Below are 19,166 nucleotides of genomic sequence, written 5' to 3'. Positions count from 1 at the left end.
TATGTGAGGAACTCATCTCCTTGGACGTGGGCTACAGCAACTGCCTTTCAGTTTATCTTCACCTTTCTCTCTACTCTCCAAGTTAGCCTATTGCTCAGAGCTTCCTAAATCATTACCTTCATCACGTCACTCCTCCCATTACCTATCAAAACAAGTTTGTATCTCTTGATTTAGAATCTATGCGGTCTCTACAAAACTACTATTTCTCCCCATGTACCTTTACAAAACACCTTTTCCTTCCTTGCTCTCTTCCTGTTTAAATTCTATATACCCTTTAAATCCTCATTTAAATTCCTCATCTTCATTGTAGCTTTCCTAGCCAAGTATTCCCATTATGTCATCTCCAACGTCAGAACTCTTGGTACCTATTTTGAATTTCACTCAGATTGTAAAATTCTTATGGTCTGCTGCTAAGTCACTTCAGTTGTGTCTGATTCTGTGCGACCCCATAGATGGCAGTCCACCAGGCTCCCCCGTCCCTGGGATTCTCCAGGCAAGAACATTGGAGTGGGTTGCCATTTCCTTCTCCAATGCATGAAAGTGAAAAGTGAAAGTGAAGTCGCTCAGTCGTGTCTGACTCTGTGTGACCCCATGGACTGCTGCCTACCAGGCTCCTCCGTCCATGGGATTTTCCAGACATGAGTACTGGAGTGGGGTGCCATTGCCTTCTCCGTCTTATGGTCTAATATTATCTTTATTTTTTGAGTGATCTTCAACTTATCACAGAAGATTTTTTTAAAGTGTTTCCTTTACTGATGTGTTTGCCTTAAAACAGAGTGAGAACCAAGAAATGGTAAATGACTACTCCAAAGCATGATTATTAATTCCATCTCTAAAGGTGAGGTATTTTATATTATAGTTAACCTGATAACAAGAGGACTGAAGTAACTAAATGTGATAAGGATTATTTTTTTCACGTTAAGCTCATATACCTTAAGAGGGTTCCAGTCAATCAACTGAAATCGTATTAAGGGATTTAAAAGCTTCGGAATGCATAAACTAATGAAAGCTTCATAATAAGAATCAGGAAACTTTTCTCGCCATTGTCGAAATTTCAATAAAATATTCTGGATATTACAAAAATCACTGTGTACATCTTCAAAAATCTTCTTATGATCCTGTAAAATGTCACCTGTGAAGAAAATGAGTCTCTGTATATTACACATTTTACATTTGTGATCTGTAAGTTTGATTCCTATAAACATAGTTATGTATAACTTATGTAATCAACTGAGTTGAAAGTTATTCTTGACATTAACATATAAATTAGTTTTTATTAAAAAAAACACACCTTAGTAACAACTGATACTGATAAAATCTACCATTTATTAAGCCCTTGTTATATGCCAAAACATAAACACATTATCTCATGTCATTAACATAACTATCTTCCTTAAAAGCTAAGTGTTTCTAGCCTATCTGTTTACAGACAAAGAAAAAGCAAACAACAATATCAGATACAGTGAAGTCAAGTAATTCGCTTAAGGTCACACAGAATAGATTCCCTCTTTGAACTCATCTATTTGACTGTAAACCTACATTCTTTCAGCTGTACATATTTTACCTTCTTACAATGCTAAAAATGGACTTTACTAGACATTCAATTCAAATTCAAACTCCGGGAGATTGTGAAGGACAGTAAAGCCTGCCATGCTGCAGTCCATGGGATTGCAAAGAGTTGGCCATGACTGAGTGGCTGAACAACAAATAGGGACTTCCGTGGTGGTGCAGAGGCTAAGACCTCAGGCTCCCAATGCAGCAGGCCTAGGTTCAATCCCTGGTCAGGGAACTAGATCCCACAAGCCACAGTTAAGACCTGGCACAGCCAAATAAATAAATATTTTAAAAAACTGAAAAAAATGATAATATAGAAAGTATGTAGCAGAGAAATGAAGCCAAAAATGTTCATGGCTCATTTATAACAGGAGATGAAAAAGGTTGAGGGGAAAAAAACTATAAAGATGCAGGAATACTCATCCCACTTCTCCATTTTATCCATTCTTTCAGAGTTAAAGACAAGTCTAATAAGGAAAAAAAAGTATTATTTATTCTGAATTTTCCCAACTATTTTGGATAGCTTAATATAAGGGCAATCATGGCAAAGATTTTCTATCATTTTAGTACTTCAATTAAGACACATCAGAAACTTGATAACTGACCTTGGCTTTTTTGGAAGTCAATCATGTCTGCTGAAGACAGTTCATCATCACTAGATGTTCCTTCTTCATGAGTACAATTCCCATAAAGAACCCTTGCTTGTCTTCTTCGTGCCCTGTATTTTGCAACAAACCAAAAATAAAATATGAAAATAAATGCTTTAAAACAAAAAGTAAAAGTCATCATTACTTAAAATGCCCAGAAATAAACAATCATACTTTCACACAATTTTATATTAATATTTTTGATATTTTAGCTTCATTAATCTGAACTGATTCTCTCTCTTATTCTTGTTAGACACTCCCATGATTTGGAAAAAGGAGTAACAATGTATTTAGGACTAGCTTCCAGGTATGAGACAGTCCCAACCTGATAAATACCACTTTATACATTCCTTCTAACTGATCCAAATACATAAGGGTGTCTTTAAACCATGGGGTAGAGGACTGCTTAACTAAATTTTGGTTTTACACCATTCTCACAAATTAATATGCCAGGTTATAGGTATTTATACTACATGATTAACTGTATTTAAACTATGAAAAATACTTGCTCAGTGATGCTTTAAGTCTTTAGTTACCTTCGAGATTCAGCCTCTTCTAAAATCCACAGAGTTTTTTCATCCATAGCCAAGCTTTTATTTATTGATGTCTCAGGTTTGCCTGTTAATGAATAAAATTGATTTTATACTGTAAATTCTAAAAAGAAATACAATGAAACATTTTGAAAATAAAAGTTATATTTTAGGTATGTATACATATTTGTATATAAACATCCATACATAGACTATGTTTAAATTGCATATTTCATCATGCAATGAAATTGCAATGTTAACTCTCTACCAAAATATTAATAGGTATTGAGTTTGCTAATCTAATAAAATGTACCTTGTCTGGTGAATATAGTTCAGCACTCAAGAACAGTAACAAAAATAAAGTTTCTTTCCCTTGTATTCTTTTTCAGCAGTTTTCACCATTTTTTTTTTCCTGTCCCTATGGTCAAATTCTAGAAACACATTACCAATACGTCATTCATATTATCTCCTATTTTAGCATATACTGCAACTTATGACCAACTAAATGTCATATATTTGAGTCATTTTGATTTTGCTTTTATCATCTACCTGATGTTGTAGTCTCATTTCTTTCACTATACCCTGACAGCACCTTAATCAAAGGAAGACATCTCTGCAAATACAAAATCAGTGTGAGAATTAAAGGGCTGCATCCAATTCTTTATTAATATAATGAGATCTTATAGATGATTCTATACTGAAACCCACCAGAATTTCTTTAACTTCCACAATCTGTGGAAAATTTATAAAGTTAGACTTCTGACACAGTCTATATGTTTATGTCAAATCATCTCAAAATAATCATTAAATGGTCATATAAATATTTTCTTTCAAACACTAAGTGATTAGAAGTCATAATTTTAATTTTTTTAGATTTGGACTTAATTTAAGACATTTTGAAGCCCAGATTTTAAAATGGTTTGGGAATTTTAGAAGAGGGTAGGTGAAAGGTCAGTGGGAAAATACACAATAAACATTTTTATATAGTAATAGAAATATTTTTATCTTTTAGCTAACAATTTAGCTTAATGAAGAAAAAATCACATTGAACATGAAAAACACTAACATGATAACTGTTGTAAATACGCTGATTCATGTTTTAATTCATCTTGCCTGCGTTTCATAAAGATCATGGCTTGTTTTAAAAGGAATGCGTGCATGGCTGATTCTATTTCTTGGATGTTGATAATCTGAAATACATACATAAGTAACATTTTGTGGGTGGTCATTAAATGATTATAAAAAATAATTATATGTAAGCACATTATATGCTCAAATTTCATATAACAGAAACATTTTTAACACTATCACATCTCAATTAAATGAACATTGTGAGGAACAGACGTAGCTTCCAATGCTTTTAATACTAATAAAACTAGGAAATAAACATTGTACCAAAACAGCTATAAATATCATAAATAATAAAACCTAACTTGGCTGGAGTCAGAAACATGGATAAAAGTGGCTAGAAAAGAAAAATTCTTTTTTGAGATAGAAGAGAAGAAGGAAATGATGACTTAGTATATATAAAACAAAAACAGTGTGATATGATACCTCATTGTAGTTTTGATACACATTTCTCTATTAGCAATGATAGCAGATGTTTTAAAATTTTTATGTTAATCATTGTTTTATACATACTAAGTCCTTAAATTGGGGTCTTGAGTTGCCCTTTTCTTAAAGTAGACTAACCACTTTAAAAATACACTCTACTTTCTTCATTACTTTTAATTTACTTTTAAAAGATTACCAGATTAGTTTCTCCCCTATTGTTACACTGGTTACAAAGGTCAACAACTAAAAGTCTACATATAGCAAATACTGGAGAGGCTGTGGAGAAAAGGGAACCCTCCTACACTGTTGCTGGGTGTATAAACTGGTGTAGCTACTATGAAAAACAATATGGTGGCTCCTTAAAAAACTAGAATTTCCATATGATCCTGAAATTACACTCTTGGGCATATATCTGGAGAAAACTCTAATTCAGATACATGCATCCCAATGTTCATAGCAACATTATTTACAAGATCCAAGACATGGAAGCAACCTAAATGTCCCTGAATGATGCCTGGATAAGGATGATGTGCTGTATATATGTATACACACACACACACTGGAATACGACCCAGCCATAAAATAATAATGCCATTTGCAGCAGCAGGGATACACCTAGAGACAATAATACTAAATGAACTAAGTCAGAAAGAGAAAGACAAATATATTATGATATTACTTATCTGTGGAATATAAAATATGATAAAAATGAATCTATGGGGAGGAATAAAACAGGAGTCTGAGATTAGCAGATACAAACTACTATATACAAAAAGCAACCAGATCCTACTGTACACCACAGGGAACTATATTCAATATCCCAAAATAAACCATAATGGAAAAGAATATGAAAAGAACATACACATATATAACTGAATCACTTTGCTATATACCGGGAACTAACACAACATTATAAATCAACTATACTTCAATTAAAATTTAAAACAATTTCACTTTCACTTTTTAAATCATGTATGTTTTCTTGTTGTTGTTCAGTTGCTCAGTCATGTCCGACTCATTGCAACCCCATGGACTGCAGCACGTCAGGCTTCCCTGTCCTTCACCATCTTCCAGAGCTTGTTCAAACTCATGTCCATTTAGTCAGTGATGCCATACAATCATATCGTTCTCTGTTATCCCCTTCTCCTCCTTCTTCATGAGTAAATAAATTGAAATATAGGTAAAAAATAAAATAAAATAAAATAAAAATAAAATTTAAAAGAAAAAAACAAAAAGCACACCTAATATCAAAAAAGGACTTCCTGGGTAGCACAGCAGTAATAATTGCCAGCCAAGCAGGAGATGTGGGTTTGATCCCTGAGTCAAGAAGATCCCCTGGAGAATGAAACGGCAGGCCACTCCAGTATTCTTGCCTGGGAAATCCCATGGACAGAGAAGCCTGGCAGGCTTCATGGGGTCAAAAAGGAGTTGCACACAACTTAGTGACTAAACAACAACAACAAATATCAAAAAACCATCTCAACAAAATCAAAAGACAAAACAAATTGGAATGTATACCTACATCAAATAGGATAAAGCACTAAAATTTTTAAGCAATAGAAAGCTGTTCATCATATACTGGGAAAAAGGAAAAAAAACCACAAAAACAAACCCACGGTATGAACAAGAAGATAGCAGGGTAAAGGACACAAATAATTCACTACAAGAAAACTATATGTGTTAAGAAAACAAATGACTTGTGAGATCAAAATAAATACATAAAAACTAAATATACTAGAAACTGATAAAACTTTTCTAAAGGATAATTTAGTAATGTTTCATAAGCCTTAATGTATTTAGACACTTTGACTTAGTAATTCAATTTCTAGAACTTTTCTTAAACAGACAGAATTTTAAAAATTTATATTGCTATTTCAGTCAGTTCAGTTCAGTTGCTGAGTCATGTCCGACTCTTTGTGACCCCATGGACTGCAGCCTGCCAGGCTTCCCTGTACATCACCACCTCCTGGAGCTTGCTCAAACTCTTGTCCATTGAGTCAGTGATGCCATACAACCATCTCATCCTCTGTCATCCCCATCTCCTCCTGCCTTCAATCTTACCCAACATCAGGGTCTTTTCTAATGAGTACCTCTTCGCATCAGGTGGCCAAAGCACTGGATGGAGCTTCAGCTTCATCATCAGTCCTTCCAGTGAATTTTCAGGACTGATTTCCTTTAAGACTGACTGGTTTGATCTCCTTGCAGTACAAGGGACTCTCAAGAGTCTTCTCCAACACAATTAAAAAGCATCAATTCTTTGTATTTAGTTTTCTTTATGGTCCAACTCTCACATCCATACATGATTACTGGAAAAACCACAGCTTTGACTAGATGGACCTTTGTCAGCAAAGTAATGTCTCTGCTTTTTGATATGTCGTCTAATTTGTCATAGCTTTTCTTCCAAGGAGCAAGTGTCTTTTAAATTCATGGCTGCGGTCACCATTTGCAGTGATTTTCAAGTCCAAAAAAATAAAGTCTATCACTGTTTCCATTGTTTCCCCATCTATTTGCCATGAAGTGATAGGACTGGATACCATAATCTTCATACTTTGAATGTTGAGTTTTAAGCCAGGTTTTTCATTCTCCTCTTTCACCTTCATCAAGAGGCTCTTTAGTTCCTCTTTCTGCCATAAGGGTAGTGTCATCTGCGTTATCTGAGATTATTGATATTTCTCCTGGCAATCTTGATTCCAGCTTGTGTTTAATCCAGCCTGGCATTTTGCATGATATACTCTACATATAAGTTAAATAAACAGGGTGACAATACACAACCTTGACGTACTCCTTTTCCAATTTGCACCTAGTCTGTTGTTCCATGTCCAGTTCTAACTGTTGCTTCCTGACCTGCATACAGATTTCTCAGGAGGCAGGTCAGGCGGTCTGGTATTCCCATCTCTTGAAGAATTTTCCACAGTATGTTGTGATCCACAGTCAAAGGCTTTAGCATAGTCAATCAAGCAGAAGTAGATGTTTTTCTGGAACTCTCTTGCTTTTTCTATGATCCAGTGGATGTCGGCAATTTGATCTCTGGTTCCTCTGCCTTTTCTAAATCCAGCTTGAACATCTGGAAATTCTCGGTTCGTGTACTGTTGAAGCCTCGCTTGGAGAATATTGAGCATTACTTTACTAGCATGTGAGATGAGTGCAATTGTGTGGTTGTTTGAACATTCTTTGGCATTGCCTTTGGGCTTGGAATGAAAATTGACCTTTTCCAGTCCTGTATCCATACTGAGTTTTCCAAATTTGCTGGCATATTCAGTGCAGCACTTTCACAGCATCATCTTTTAGGATTTGAAATAGCTCAACTGGAATTCCATTACCTCCACCAGCTTTGTTTGTAGTGACGCTTCCTAAGACCCACTTGACTTCGCATTCCAGGATGTCTGGCTCTAGGTGAGTGATCACACCACCGTGGTTATCTGGGTCATTAAGATCTTTTTTATATAGTTCTTTTGTGTATTCTTGCCACCTCTTCTTAATATCTTCTGCTTCTGTTAGGTCCATATCGTTTCTGTCCTTTATTGTGCCCATCTTTGCATGAAATGTTCCTTTGATATAGTTAATTTTCTTGAAGCGATTTCTAGTCTTTCTCAATCTATTGTTTTCCTCTATTTCTTTGCACTGATCACTGAAGAAGGCTTTCTTATCTCTCCCTGCTATTCTTTGAAACTCTGCATTCATATGGGTATATCTTTCCTTTTCTCCTTTGCCTTTAGCTTCTCTTCTTTTCACAGCTATTTGTAAGCCCTCTTCAGACAACCATTTTGCCTTTTTGCATTTTTTTTTCTTGGGGATGGTCTTGATCACTGCCTCCTGTACAATGTCATGAACCTCTGTCCATATTTCTTCTATCTGCATGTAAATATTGCTATTTACATGTTCCAAAATGATTACAAAAACACCTAACTGTCCAACATTAAGGGAATACTTAATATTCCACTATCCCCACTCCAGTACTCTTGCCTGGAAAATCCCATGGATGGAAGAGCCTGGTAGGCTGCAGTCCATGTTAAGGGTCGGACACGACTGAGCGACTTCACTTTCACTTTTCACTTTCATGCATTGGAGAAGGAAATGGCAACCCACTCCAGTGTTCCTGCCTGGAGAATCCCAGGGACGGGGGAGCCTGGTGGGCTGCCGTCTATGGGGTCACACAGAGTCGGACAGGACTGAAGTGACTTAGCAGTAGCAGCACGTCAAAAATAGGTAGGAAGAATCCTAGACGAAGTACCTAGTTATGGGATTTAAACTAAAAAAAAAAAAAATCGCATGGTAAGGGAATTTCTGTATAAAAAGGAAATGATTCAGTATTTATAGACACATACCTTTTCATTAAGACAGTCAATTAAATTTTCCACATAAATTTTCATGCTTTTATAGAATTTAAAACTTAGAGTTTGATTTGATGAATTCTCTAGGTTCTGGATGGTACTCTTTGAGCTCTTGATATCTTGTATATATTTTTCATATTCTCTTAGATGTGAGCGGTGAGTGTCCTGTAGTAATGTTAATCTAAATAAATAGAAAATAAACATAAAAATTGCTTTATATTACAAATTTATTTCTATTATAGTAAGTAGCAGTCTAATGGGAGAAGGCAATGGCACCCCACTCCAGTACTCTTGCCTGGAAAATCCCATGGACGGAGGAGCCTGGTGGGCTGCAGTCCATGGGGTCGCTAGGAGTCGGACACGACTGAGCGACTTCACTTTCACTTTTCAACTTTTATGCATTGGAGAAGGAACTGGCAACCCACTCCAGTGTTCTTGCCTGGAGAATCCCAGGGACTGTGGAGCCTGGTGGGCTGCCATCTATGGGGTCGCACAGAGTCGGACATGACTGACGTGACTTAGCAGCAGCAGCAGCAGCAGCAGCAGTCTAATGAAAATTTTTTCAGAGCTACCTTATAAAGACCACCAAGGAAACTGACCATCATATAAACCTGGGTTTATAAGACCTGTGGAGCAAAGGAAAATTCCATGATAAGAGAGGCTTCAAAGGGAAAGGTAGCATAGGACATGGAGAGATTTTTAGGTGCTACAGCTAATCTCAGGGTAGTCTTAGAGGACAAGTTAGTGTGGATCGATCAGAATTTATAAACTAGGTGATCTGCTACAATAATCGTGCAAAGTCTCTTCAGTCATGTCCAACTCTGTGACCCTATGGACTGTAGCCTTCCAGGCTCCTCTGTCCATGAGATTCTCCAGGCAACAGTACTGGACTGGGATGCAATGCCCTCCTCCTCCATATGTGTACTTACTTTATATAGGCAGTAACAGTCTTTCTTTTGCAATGTTTCAAAGGGTGGGGTATGTGTGGAGTCTGAGGTGGTCCAGTCTTCCAATCTTGATGAGCATCTCTGGACCTTTAATCTTGCCTCAGGTGGTTTCACTGCCTTCCATTTCTTTTCAAGCTTTTGTTCAGGACATTGCTCTTTTTTTACACTTCGGGTCTCCTGCTTTAAAGAGATGTAAGGGAGCTGCACACAATCTAGTCTTGATTAGAGGCTACGTGAGTGCAGGATCTAGTTGGTCCAGTCTCCTAATCTTGACAAGCTTCTCTGGACCTTTAATCTTGCCTCGGGTGGTTTCGTTGCTGTTCCTCCTTTGTTTAGTAACTGTACTGCCATTGGGAACAGAGAGAGGGTCATGGAAACTACAGTCTAGCCTATAATAAATGATGGGAAAAAAAATAAAAAAAGGCTTCAATACCTAGGAGCTCTTCAGGACCCTGCTAGGCTCAACACCTCCTTTTCTTTGATACTCCTCAATCTTGAGGACCACTGAATCCTTCCCATTTCTTTTCAAGCTGCTGCTCAGGACACTGCTCTTTTTCACACTTTCAGGAGCATCGGGTCATCTGCTTTGAAGAGATGTAAGGGAGCTTCCAAGCAAGGTGGAGACCTTGTCCCATTTCAGGTGAGTTTTCCAGCACAGCTTCACAAGCGATGTCTTAATAATGTCCTTGTTGTTATTGTTGTTCAGCTGCTCAGTCGTGTCTGACTCTTTGTGACCCTATGGACTGCAGCACTCCAGACTTCCCTGTCCTTCACCATCTCCTGGAGCTTGTTCAGACTCACATCTATTGAACTGGTGATGCCATCCAACCATCTTATCCTCTGTCATCCCCTTCCCCTGCCTTCAATCTTGCCCAGCATCAGTGTCTTTTCCAATGATTTGGATCTTTGCATCAGATGGCCAAAGTATTGGAGCTTCAGCTTCAACATCAGACCTTCCAATGAATATTCAGGATTGATTTCCTTTAGGACTGATTGGTTTGATCTCCATGCAGTCCAAGGGACTCTCAAGAGTCTTCTCCAACATCACAGTTCAAAAGCAATCAATACTTCAGTGCTCAGCCTTCTCTATAGTCCAACTCTCACATCCACACATGACTACTGGAAAAACCATAGCTTTGACTAGATGGACCTTTGTTGGCAATGTAATGTCTCTGCTTTTGAATATGCTGTCTAGGTTGGTCATAGCTTTTCTTCCAAAGTGCAAATGTCTTTCAATTTCATGGCTGCAGTCCCCATCTGCAGTGATTTTGGAGCCCAAGAAAATAAAGTCTATCACTGTTTCCATTGTTTCCCCATCTATTTGCCATGAAGAGATGGGACCGGATGCCATGATCTTCATTTTTTGAATGTTGAGTTTTAAGCCAGATTTTTCACTCTCTTCTTTCACCTTTATCAAGAGGCTCTTTAGTTCCTCTTTGCTTTTTGCCATAAGGGTGGTGTCATCTGCATATCAGAGGTTATTGATATTTCTCCTGGCAATTCTGATTCCAGCTTGTGTTTCATCCAGTACAGCATTTTGCATGATGTGCTCTGCATATAAGTTAAATAAGTAGGGTGACAATATACAGCCTTGATGTACTCCTTTCCCAATTTAGAACCGTCTGTTGTTCCATGTCCAGTTCTAACTGTTGCTTCTTCACTTGCATACAGATTTCTCAGGAAGCAGGTATGGTGGTCTGGTATTCCCATCTCTTGAAGAATTTTCCAGTTTGTTGTGATCCACACAGTCAAAGGCTTTGGCATAGTCAATCAAGCAGAAGAGGATGTTTTTTCTGGAACTCTCTTGCTTTTTTTGTGACCCAGTGGAAGTTGGCAATTTGATCTCTGGTTCCCCTGCCTTTTCTAAATCCAGCTTGAACATCTGGATGTTCTCAGTTCATGTACTGTTGAAGACTCACTTGGAGAATATTGAGCATTACTTTGCTAGTGTGTGAGATGAGCGCAATTTGGTGGTAGTTTGAACATTCAACCTTCTTAATCATATCCTTAAGAAGGGTTTTTTTTGTAATTTGTGATCCTTTAGTGGTCTTATATTTGAAACACAAGAGTCCATGTGGAATTACTGTTAGATCAGTCTGTGGTATTCCTTAGAATATAGGTATCTGTTAGTTAGTGTTAGTCACTCAGTCGTGTCCGACTTTGGGACTCCACGGACTATAGCCTCTGTCCATGGAATTCTCTAAGCAAGAATACTGGAGTGGGTAGCCACTGCCTTCTGCAGGGGATCTTCCCAACCCAGGAGCTGGTATTAAAGCCATCTGAACATGCTATGATTTGGTATGAATTTTTTTGTTTTGGGACCTATATTTGACACTGTGAGTACATTAGAATTAGAGAATTAACTACTAATGAAATAAATTCATAATATTTGGACCTGAATCAAACAATTAAAAAAATTAAACTTTTGCTAATCTCCTTATGGGCTTCACTGGTGGCTCAGTGGTACAGAATCCGACTGCCAATACAGGAGATGCAGGTTCGATCTCCAGGCAAGATCCCCCGGAGATGGAAATAGCAGTGCATTCCAGTATTCTTGCCTTGCAAATCCCATGGACAGAGGATCCTGGCACATCAGGCTTAGCTGCCCTATGACATGTGTAATCTTCCCAGACTAGAAATTGAATCTGTGTCCCCTACATTGGCAAGGTGTACTCTTAACCACTGGACCACCAGGGAACTCCAAGAGATAACTATTAATAGCAATAGATAATGGTTAGCTAGGCTTTAGAAATGTATTTGTACTAAAAATCTTGAAAACATAACCTAACTTTTGTTGCAGTTAACCTTCCCTGGAAAGTTATGTTAAGAAATAATATTACAGTTTAAATGACTTATAGGAACAAAATGTTCATTATCTGTCACATTATTTATAATAGACAAATTTAGAAATCAAAACATCTAACATAGAAATGCAATATACCAACTATATGGATTAACAAAATATTACTATATGCTTATAATTTTTTACTGTAGTAAAAAGCACGTAACTTACAATCTTAACCATTTTAAAGTACATTACAGTAGTATTAACTATATGCACACTGCTGTATAACAGATCTTTAGAACTTTTTCATCCTGCAGAACTGAAATTCTATACTCACTGATCAACAACTTTCCATTCCACTCCCCTCCACGTGGGGCAACCACCATTCTACTTCTGGTTTCTAAGAGTCTGACTACTTTGTGTGCTTAGTTGCTGAGTCCTGTCTGACTCTTTGTGAACCCACTGACTATAGCCCACGAGGCTCCTATGTCCATGGAATTTTCTAGGCAAGAATACGGGAGTGGGTTGCCATTTCCTACTCTAGGAGATCTTCTTGACCCAGGAATTGAAGTGGTGTCTCTTGCATCTCCTAAACTGGCAAGTGGATTCTTCACCACTGCAACACATCATACAGAGCTTCCCAAATGGCTCAAGTAGTAATGAATCCACCTGCCAATGAAGGAACTGCAGGAGATGTGGGTTCAGTCCTTGGGTTGAGAAGATCCCCTAGAGTGAGGTTATGTTCTGTAATTCTCTAATCATTAGTGATGTTGAGCATCTCTTCATGTTCCTTCACCACTTGTATGTCTTTGAGGAAGGTTTATTCCAATCCTTTGACCATCTTTCTGTTGGGTAGTTTGTTGTTGAATTATATGAGCTACTTACATATTTTGGGTATTAACCGCTTATCATATATACAGTTTGCAAATATCTTCTCTCATTCTGTTGGCTGCCTTTTCACTTTGTTTATTATTTCCTTGCTATGCAGAAACTAGTTTCATATAGTCCCAACTGTCTATTTTTGCTTTTATTGCTTGTTTTTTTTCTTTCCTGGGTCCTTTGAGATTCCATATGTATTGGTGTTGGAAAAGACTCTTGAGAGTCCCTAGGACTGCAAAGAGATCCAACCAGTTAATCCTAAAGAAAATCAGTCCTGAATATTCATTGGAAGGAAAGATGCTGAAGCTGAAGCTCCAATACTCTGGCCACCTCATGCAAAAAACCAACTCAGAGGAAAAGACCCTGATGCTGGGAAAAACTAAAGGCAAGAGGTAAAGGGAACAACAGAGGATGAGATGGTTGGATGGCATCACAAACTTAACGGACATTAATTTGAGTAGGCTCTGGGAGTTGGTAATGGACAGGGAAGCCTGGAGTGCTGCAGACCATGGGGTCGACTGAGCAGCTGAACTGAACTGAATGTATTTTAGGATTTTTTCCCTTATTTCTGCAAAAAATGGATTGGGATTTTGATAGAGAATGCATTACATCTATAGATTGCTTTGGGTAATATGGACATTTTAACTATATTAAATTTTCTAAACCATGATCATGGATACCTTTCCATTAATTTATGTCTTCAATTTCTTTCAGCAATATTTTGTAATTTCTGGTGTATAAAACTTGCATCCCTTGACTAATTCCTAAGTTATATTCTTTTTAATGCTATTGTAAATGTTTTCTAAATATATATCTTTGGACTTTTCATTGTTAGTGCACAGAAACAACTGATTTTCATCCTGCAATTTTACTAGATTTATTAGCTCTAACAGGGTTTGTGTTTGTTTCTTTGTGTTAAATGCAGTCTTCAGGTTTTCCCATGTGTAAGATCATGTCATCTGTGAACAGAAATAATTTTACTTCTTGCTCCCCTATTTTGATGTCTTTTTATTTTTATTCTCACCTGAATTCTCTGGCTAGGGCTTTCAATACTTTGTTGAATACAAGAGACAAGAACAGGCATCCTTGCCTTGCTCCTGACCCTACAGGGAAAGCTTTCAGTTTTCCACGACTAAATATGATATCAGCTGTCCATTACTCCTGCTGCCAAGTCGCTTCAGTCGTGTCCGACTCTCTGCGACCCCACAGACGGCAGCCCACCAGGCTCCCCCCATCCCTGGGATCCTCCAGGCAAGAACACTGGAGTGGGTTGCCATTTCCTTCTCCAATGTATGAGGATGAAAAGTGAAAGTGAAGTCACTCAGTCGTGTCCGACTCTTAGCGACCCCATGGACTGCAGCCCACCAGGCTCCTCTGTCCATGGGATTTTCCAGGCAAGAGTACTGGAGTGGGGTGCCATCGCATTACTGCTATATGGTCTTTATTATGTTGAAGTATTAACAATTTCTCATAAAAGCATGCTTAACATCATCAAAGGCTTTTCTGGTAATCATCTGAGATGATAGTGTGGTTTTCACCATTCATTCTGTTTATATAGTGTATCACACTGATTTTCTTATGAAACACCCTCATAAAATCTCACTTGATCATGGCATATAATCCTCTTAACTTACATTTGCAAGTATTTTATTGTGGATTTTTACATCAATATTCATCAAGATACTGGTTTACTAATTTCCTTTTCTTATACTATCTTTGGAATTTTGGGGATCAGGGTAATGCTGACCTCAGAGAATGAGCTTGGGAATGTTATCTCCTCCTCTTCAGGCTTTTGTACGAGTTTGAGAAGGAATGGTGTTAATTCATCATTAAATGTTTGGTAGAATTAGCCAGTGAGGCCATCTCACACATATATATGTATATAACTGCTATACTGTCCCAATGAATTGATCCTTTTATATTATACAATGGCTTTTATAGTCTCGTGTAGTTTTTAACTTAAAATCCTTTTCTCCAAGTAATGCCACTCCTGGTCTCTTTTGTTTACTGTTTGCATGGAATCTTTTTTGCAAGACTTTCACTTTCATTCCATATACACCCTTAAGCCTAAGGGAGACTCTTGCAGATGGTATACAGTTGTATCTTGCCTTTTTTTTTTTTTTTTTTTGGCTTGGGTGGCTTGTGGGATATTAGTTTCCTGACCAAGGATTGAACATGGGCCCTAACCACTAGACTGCCAGGGAATTGCTGGATCTTGCTTTTCTTTTCAACCTATTCGGCCACTGTACATCTTTTGATTATAGAATTTAATCCATTTATATTTAAAGTAATTACTGATATGGAAGGACTTATGATTGCCATTTTAAAATTGCTTTTTGTCTTATAGTTATTTTGTCCCTCTTCCTCTCTTGCTGCCTTGGGTTTTGTTATTTTATTTTTTTAGTGATGTGTTCTGGGTCATTTTCATTTTCCACTGCATATCTTCTATAGGTATTTCTTTTATGTTTACCATGGGGTTTACAAAAAATATTGCAATTCCAGTAATCTCTTTTAAACTGAAAACATATTAACTTCAATCTCATATGAAAACTTTATTCCTTTACATCTCCCCTGCCACCTCTTGTTATTGATACCACAAATAACATTAAATATTTTTGTATGTATTAACATAATATCGTAATTATTTTTGTGTTTTTACCTTTTAAATTCAATTTCTGAATTAAAAGTGATTGTCATACCATGCTCACAGTATTACAGGATTCTGCCTTTACCAGAGAACTCTGTATTTTTATATGCCTCATGCTACTATACAGTGTCCTTTCAATCAACTTGAAGGATCGCTTTCATCAATTTTTGTAAGGCAGGTCTAGTGGTGATGAACTCCCTCAGCTTTGTTTATCTGAGGTCTTTATTTCTCCTTCATGAAGGATAGTTTTGCTAGATACAGTAATCTCTGTTGGCAGTTTCCTTCTTTCATACTTTGAATATATCTTCCTACTCTCTTCTGGCCTGTTAACAGAGGAGACCTTTGTTGAGAAGCCTCCTGGTAATGTTATGGGACTCCCTTGGACATGACAAGGTCCTTTTGTTTTGTCACTTAATTCTTTCTTTGTATCTAGGAAGTTTGTCTCAGTGTAAGCCTCCTTGGGTTAATCCTTGTTGGAGTCCATTAGCTTTTGAAATTGAATCCCCATTTCCTTCTTCAGGCTGTAAGTCTTTGGGCATTATATCTTCAGATAAGCTCTCTGTCCCATTCTGCTACTCTTCTCCTTCTTGGATTCCCATAAAGTATATGATATTCTGCTTGATAGCATCATGTAAATCTCTTATGCTTTTTTCACTTTTCTTCATTCTTTCTTCCTTTTTGTTACTCTAACTTGGTAATTTCAAATGACTATTCTTTGAGGTCATCACTTGTTTCTTCTGCTTGATAGAGTCTGCTTTGGATCCCCTTTAGTGAATTTTTCAGTTCAGTTATTGTATTTTTAGCTCCAGAACCTCTGGTTCTTTTACAGTTTCCATCTCTGTTGGTATTCCAACCTTGTTCATATATCATCTCCCTGATTTCTTTAGTTGTCTGTGTTCTCTTATGGCACATTAAGCTTCTTTAAGAGGATCATTCTGAATTCTCTGTCAGGTAATTCATAAGCCTCTGTTTCTTTTGGTTCTGGAAATTAATTTTGATCCTCTAACTGGGCCAGGTTTCCTTGCTTCTTCACATGTCTGGTTATCTTTATGTTGTACTTTGTGTATTTGAAAATGCACATAAGGGCAGTTTCCCCCCTATTTGAAGCTGTATCCCTTAAGTACATTTCAATTAGCCTGGATAAAGATTCCCAATGGTGTTGTGTGGGGAAGACTGTCTTCTCAAACCTTTCATGGGGGATGATTCTCCTCAGGGTTTCTAGAGATTTCCCAATTACAGACATTTGTGGGTTTTTCAGGATTTTATAGTCTCTTGGTCCCCCTGGTGTTTGTAGTACTTAAAGCTTTCTGGCTTTGTAACAGGCTACTTAGCTCATTCCTGTCCTCTGTGGTCCTCAGGCATTTAACGTATGATTGTTCTCCAACAGTGCTCTGAGACAGACAAGAGAGAGACAGAGACAAGTCCTTTCAGCAGTAGCTCTAGAATATAGAATGTATGTTCTGCTCTTTCCCTTCCAAAGGAAAAGCTAGGAGTCAGGTTTTTTTCTCTCCATCGAAAGCAGTGCTAGCTTGCTAGAATGGCTAGATGCAGTTGGAATGAAATGGCTTTTCTCACCCATTACAATGTGGCTGGGCTTTGAGCTTCCCTGGGATACTACAACTTCCTGATTTCTGGGCTACTCATAAATGCTTTTTGGATAGTATGCTGTTGTTCAGTTGATATCTCTGTGGGGCAACGAGGTCTGGGGCTTCTAATTCTGCCATCTTGCTGCCATAACTTCCAGCATATTATTTTTTTAAATTAAGGGCTATTTAACAATGTAGATAAATGCAGATTAAAAATAGTAAGTTAAAAAAAGCAGGATTTGATATTATTTATTGATTTTAACTACATGATATATCTATTATAAACACTGAAAGACATATACAAAAAAGGATCAGTTATGTTAGTGTAGTAACATAGGTGATGCTAATTTTTCCTATAACTCTTTAATATTATCATTTAATAATTAATAAAATATATATTTATATTTATGGCTGTGTCAGGTCTTAGCTGTGGCTCGCAGGCTCAGTAGTTGCCCTGCATGTGGGATCTTAGTTCCCTGACCAGGGACTGAACCCAAGTCCCCTATACTGCAAGGCAGATTTTAAACCACTGGACCACCAAGGGAAGTCTCAATTAAAAATATTATAGTGCTAATTTTTTCACTACTAAATGTCTATAACAAATGTAAATTTTAAAATTAATATTACTTACCTAGTATTTAGTTTCTTCTTTATAATTTCTAAACTTACTGGTGGAAATGAAATGGAAGCATCAAACTTCTTCACTGTTTGAGATTCATGGCTGTAAGAAAGATCTATGTCTTGTCCCTAAAAATAATATGAAAATTTGTGTTGTTTTCAACATTCATTAGTCCTCCAAATATTAATACCATGAAAGCAGACTGGATACACTAAGGTCTCACCAGCTTAAAATTCCATGCCTCTGACATTTTTTATGGTTGTAATAAAATGTTTTTAAAATTATCACACAGTTTTAAAATTTAGAACTTTAAACTTACATGCAAGAGGCAAATTACAAAATCTCATTTTTCACAAAAGCTTGGTTTTCAGTGTTTTTAAAGCTAGTTCTATTTATGATCTAATATACTCTCAAACAGAGAAGGCAATGGCACCCCACTCCAGTACTCTTGCCTGGAAAGTCCTACGGACAGAGGAGGCTGGTGGGCTGTAGTCCATGGGGTTGTGAAAAGTCAGACACGACTGAGCGACTTCACTTTCACTTTTCACTTTCATGCATTGGAGAAGGAAATGGCAACCCACTCCAGTGTTCTTGCCTGGAGAATCCCAGGGATGGGGGAGCCTGGTGGGCTGCCGTCTCTGGGGTCACACAGAGTCGGACACGACTGAAGTGACTTAGCAGTACCAGCAGCAGCACACTCTCAAAAAAACAAATACCAGAGGCTTCAATCAAGATGGTAGAATAGAAATATAAGTAAAATGAAGACACAGAAGAACCACTCTCAATTAAAAGATCAAGAGAATTGCCTTAAAAGAACAATCACTGAAACAGACCTCTTCAGTCTAATAAACACTGACGTCAAAAAGGAGATAATGAAAATACTGAAGGAATTAAGAAAGGCTGTCAATTGAAATACAGACTACTCTAAAAAGGAACTAGAAACTAGAAAGAGGAGCTGAGAAAAATTAGCAAACTCACTTGCCAAGATGAAAGCTAAGCTGAAGGCAATATAAATAGAAAATGAATAATGCAGAACACATAAGTGTTCTGGAAGATGGAATAATGGAAATCAACCCATCAGAGCAGC

The 19,166-nt window shown here is 37.3% G+C and overlaps 1 protein-coding gene across 13 annotated transcripts in view; it reads right to left on the bottom strand.

Annotated features, from left to right (window-relative positions):
- GCFC2 (GC-rich sequence DNA-binding factor 2) overlaps positions 1–19,166 on the bottom strand; it is an 88,768-nt gene that overhangs the window by 34,729 nt on the left and 34,873 nt on the right. For 4 of the 13 annotated variants that reach the window (XM_006073861.4, XM_044925936.2, XM_044925938.2 and 1 more), the window contains exons 5-10: positions 18,092–18,207; positions 8,611–8,797; positions 3,798–3,921; positions 2,738–2,819; positions 2,160–2,272; positions 933–1,132 (exon numbers count right to left, since the gene is read on the bottom strand). In XM_006073861.4, coding sequence (XP_006073923.4) covers positions 933–1,132; positions 2,160–2,272; positions 2,738–2,819; positions 3,798–3,921; positions 8,611–8,797; positions 18,092–18,207 — 822 coding nt within the window. Of the gene's footprint in view, positions 1–932; positions 1,133–2,159; positions 2,273–2,737; positions 2,820–3,797; positions 3,922–5,375; positions 5,438–8,610; positions 8,798–9,133; positions 9,243–15,762; positions 17,266–18,091; positions 18,208–19,166 lie in introns of those variants that run through there. The other 9 variants (XM_044925937.2, XR_006543376.2, XR_006543377.2 and 6 more) reach the window with 9 other exon arrangements.

The sequence above is a fragment of the Bubalus bubalis genome, chromosome 12, assembly GCF_019923935.1.
Source record: "Bubalus bubalis isolate 160015118507 breed Murrah chromosome 12, NDDB_SH_1, whole genome shotgun sequence".
NCBI lineage: Eukaryota > Metazoa > Chordata > Mammalia > Artiodactyla > Bovidae > Bubalus > Bubalus bubalis.
The sequence above is the reverse complement of the archived record's forward strand: the minus strand, read 5'-3'. Positions and strand labels throughout refer to the sequence as shown.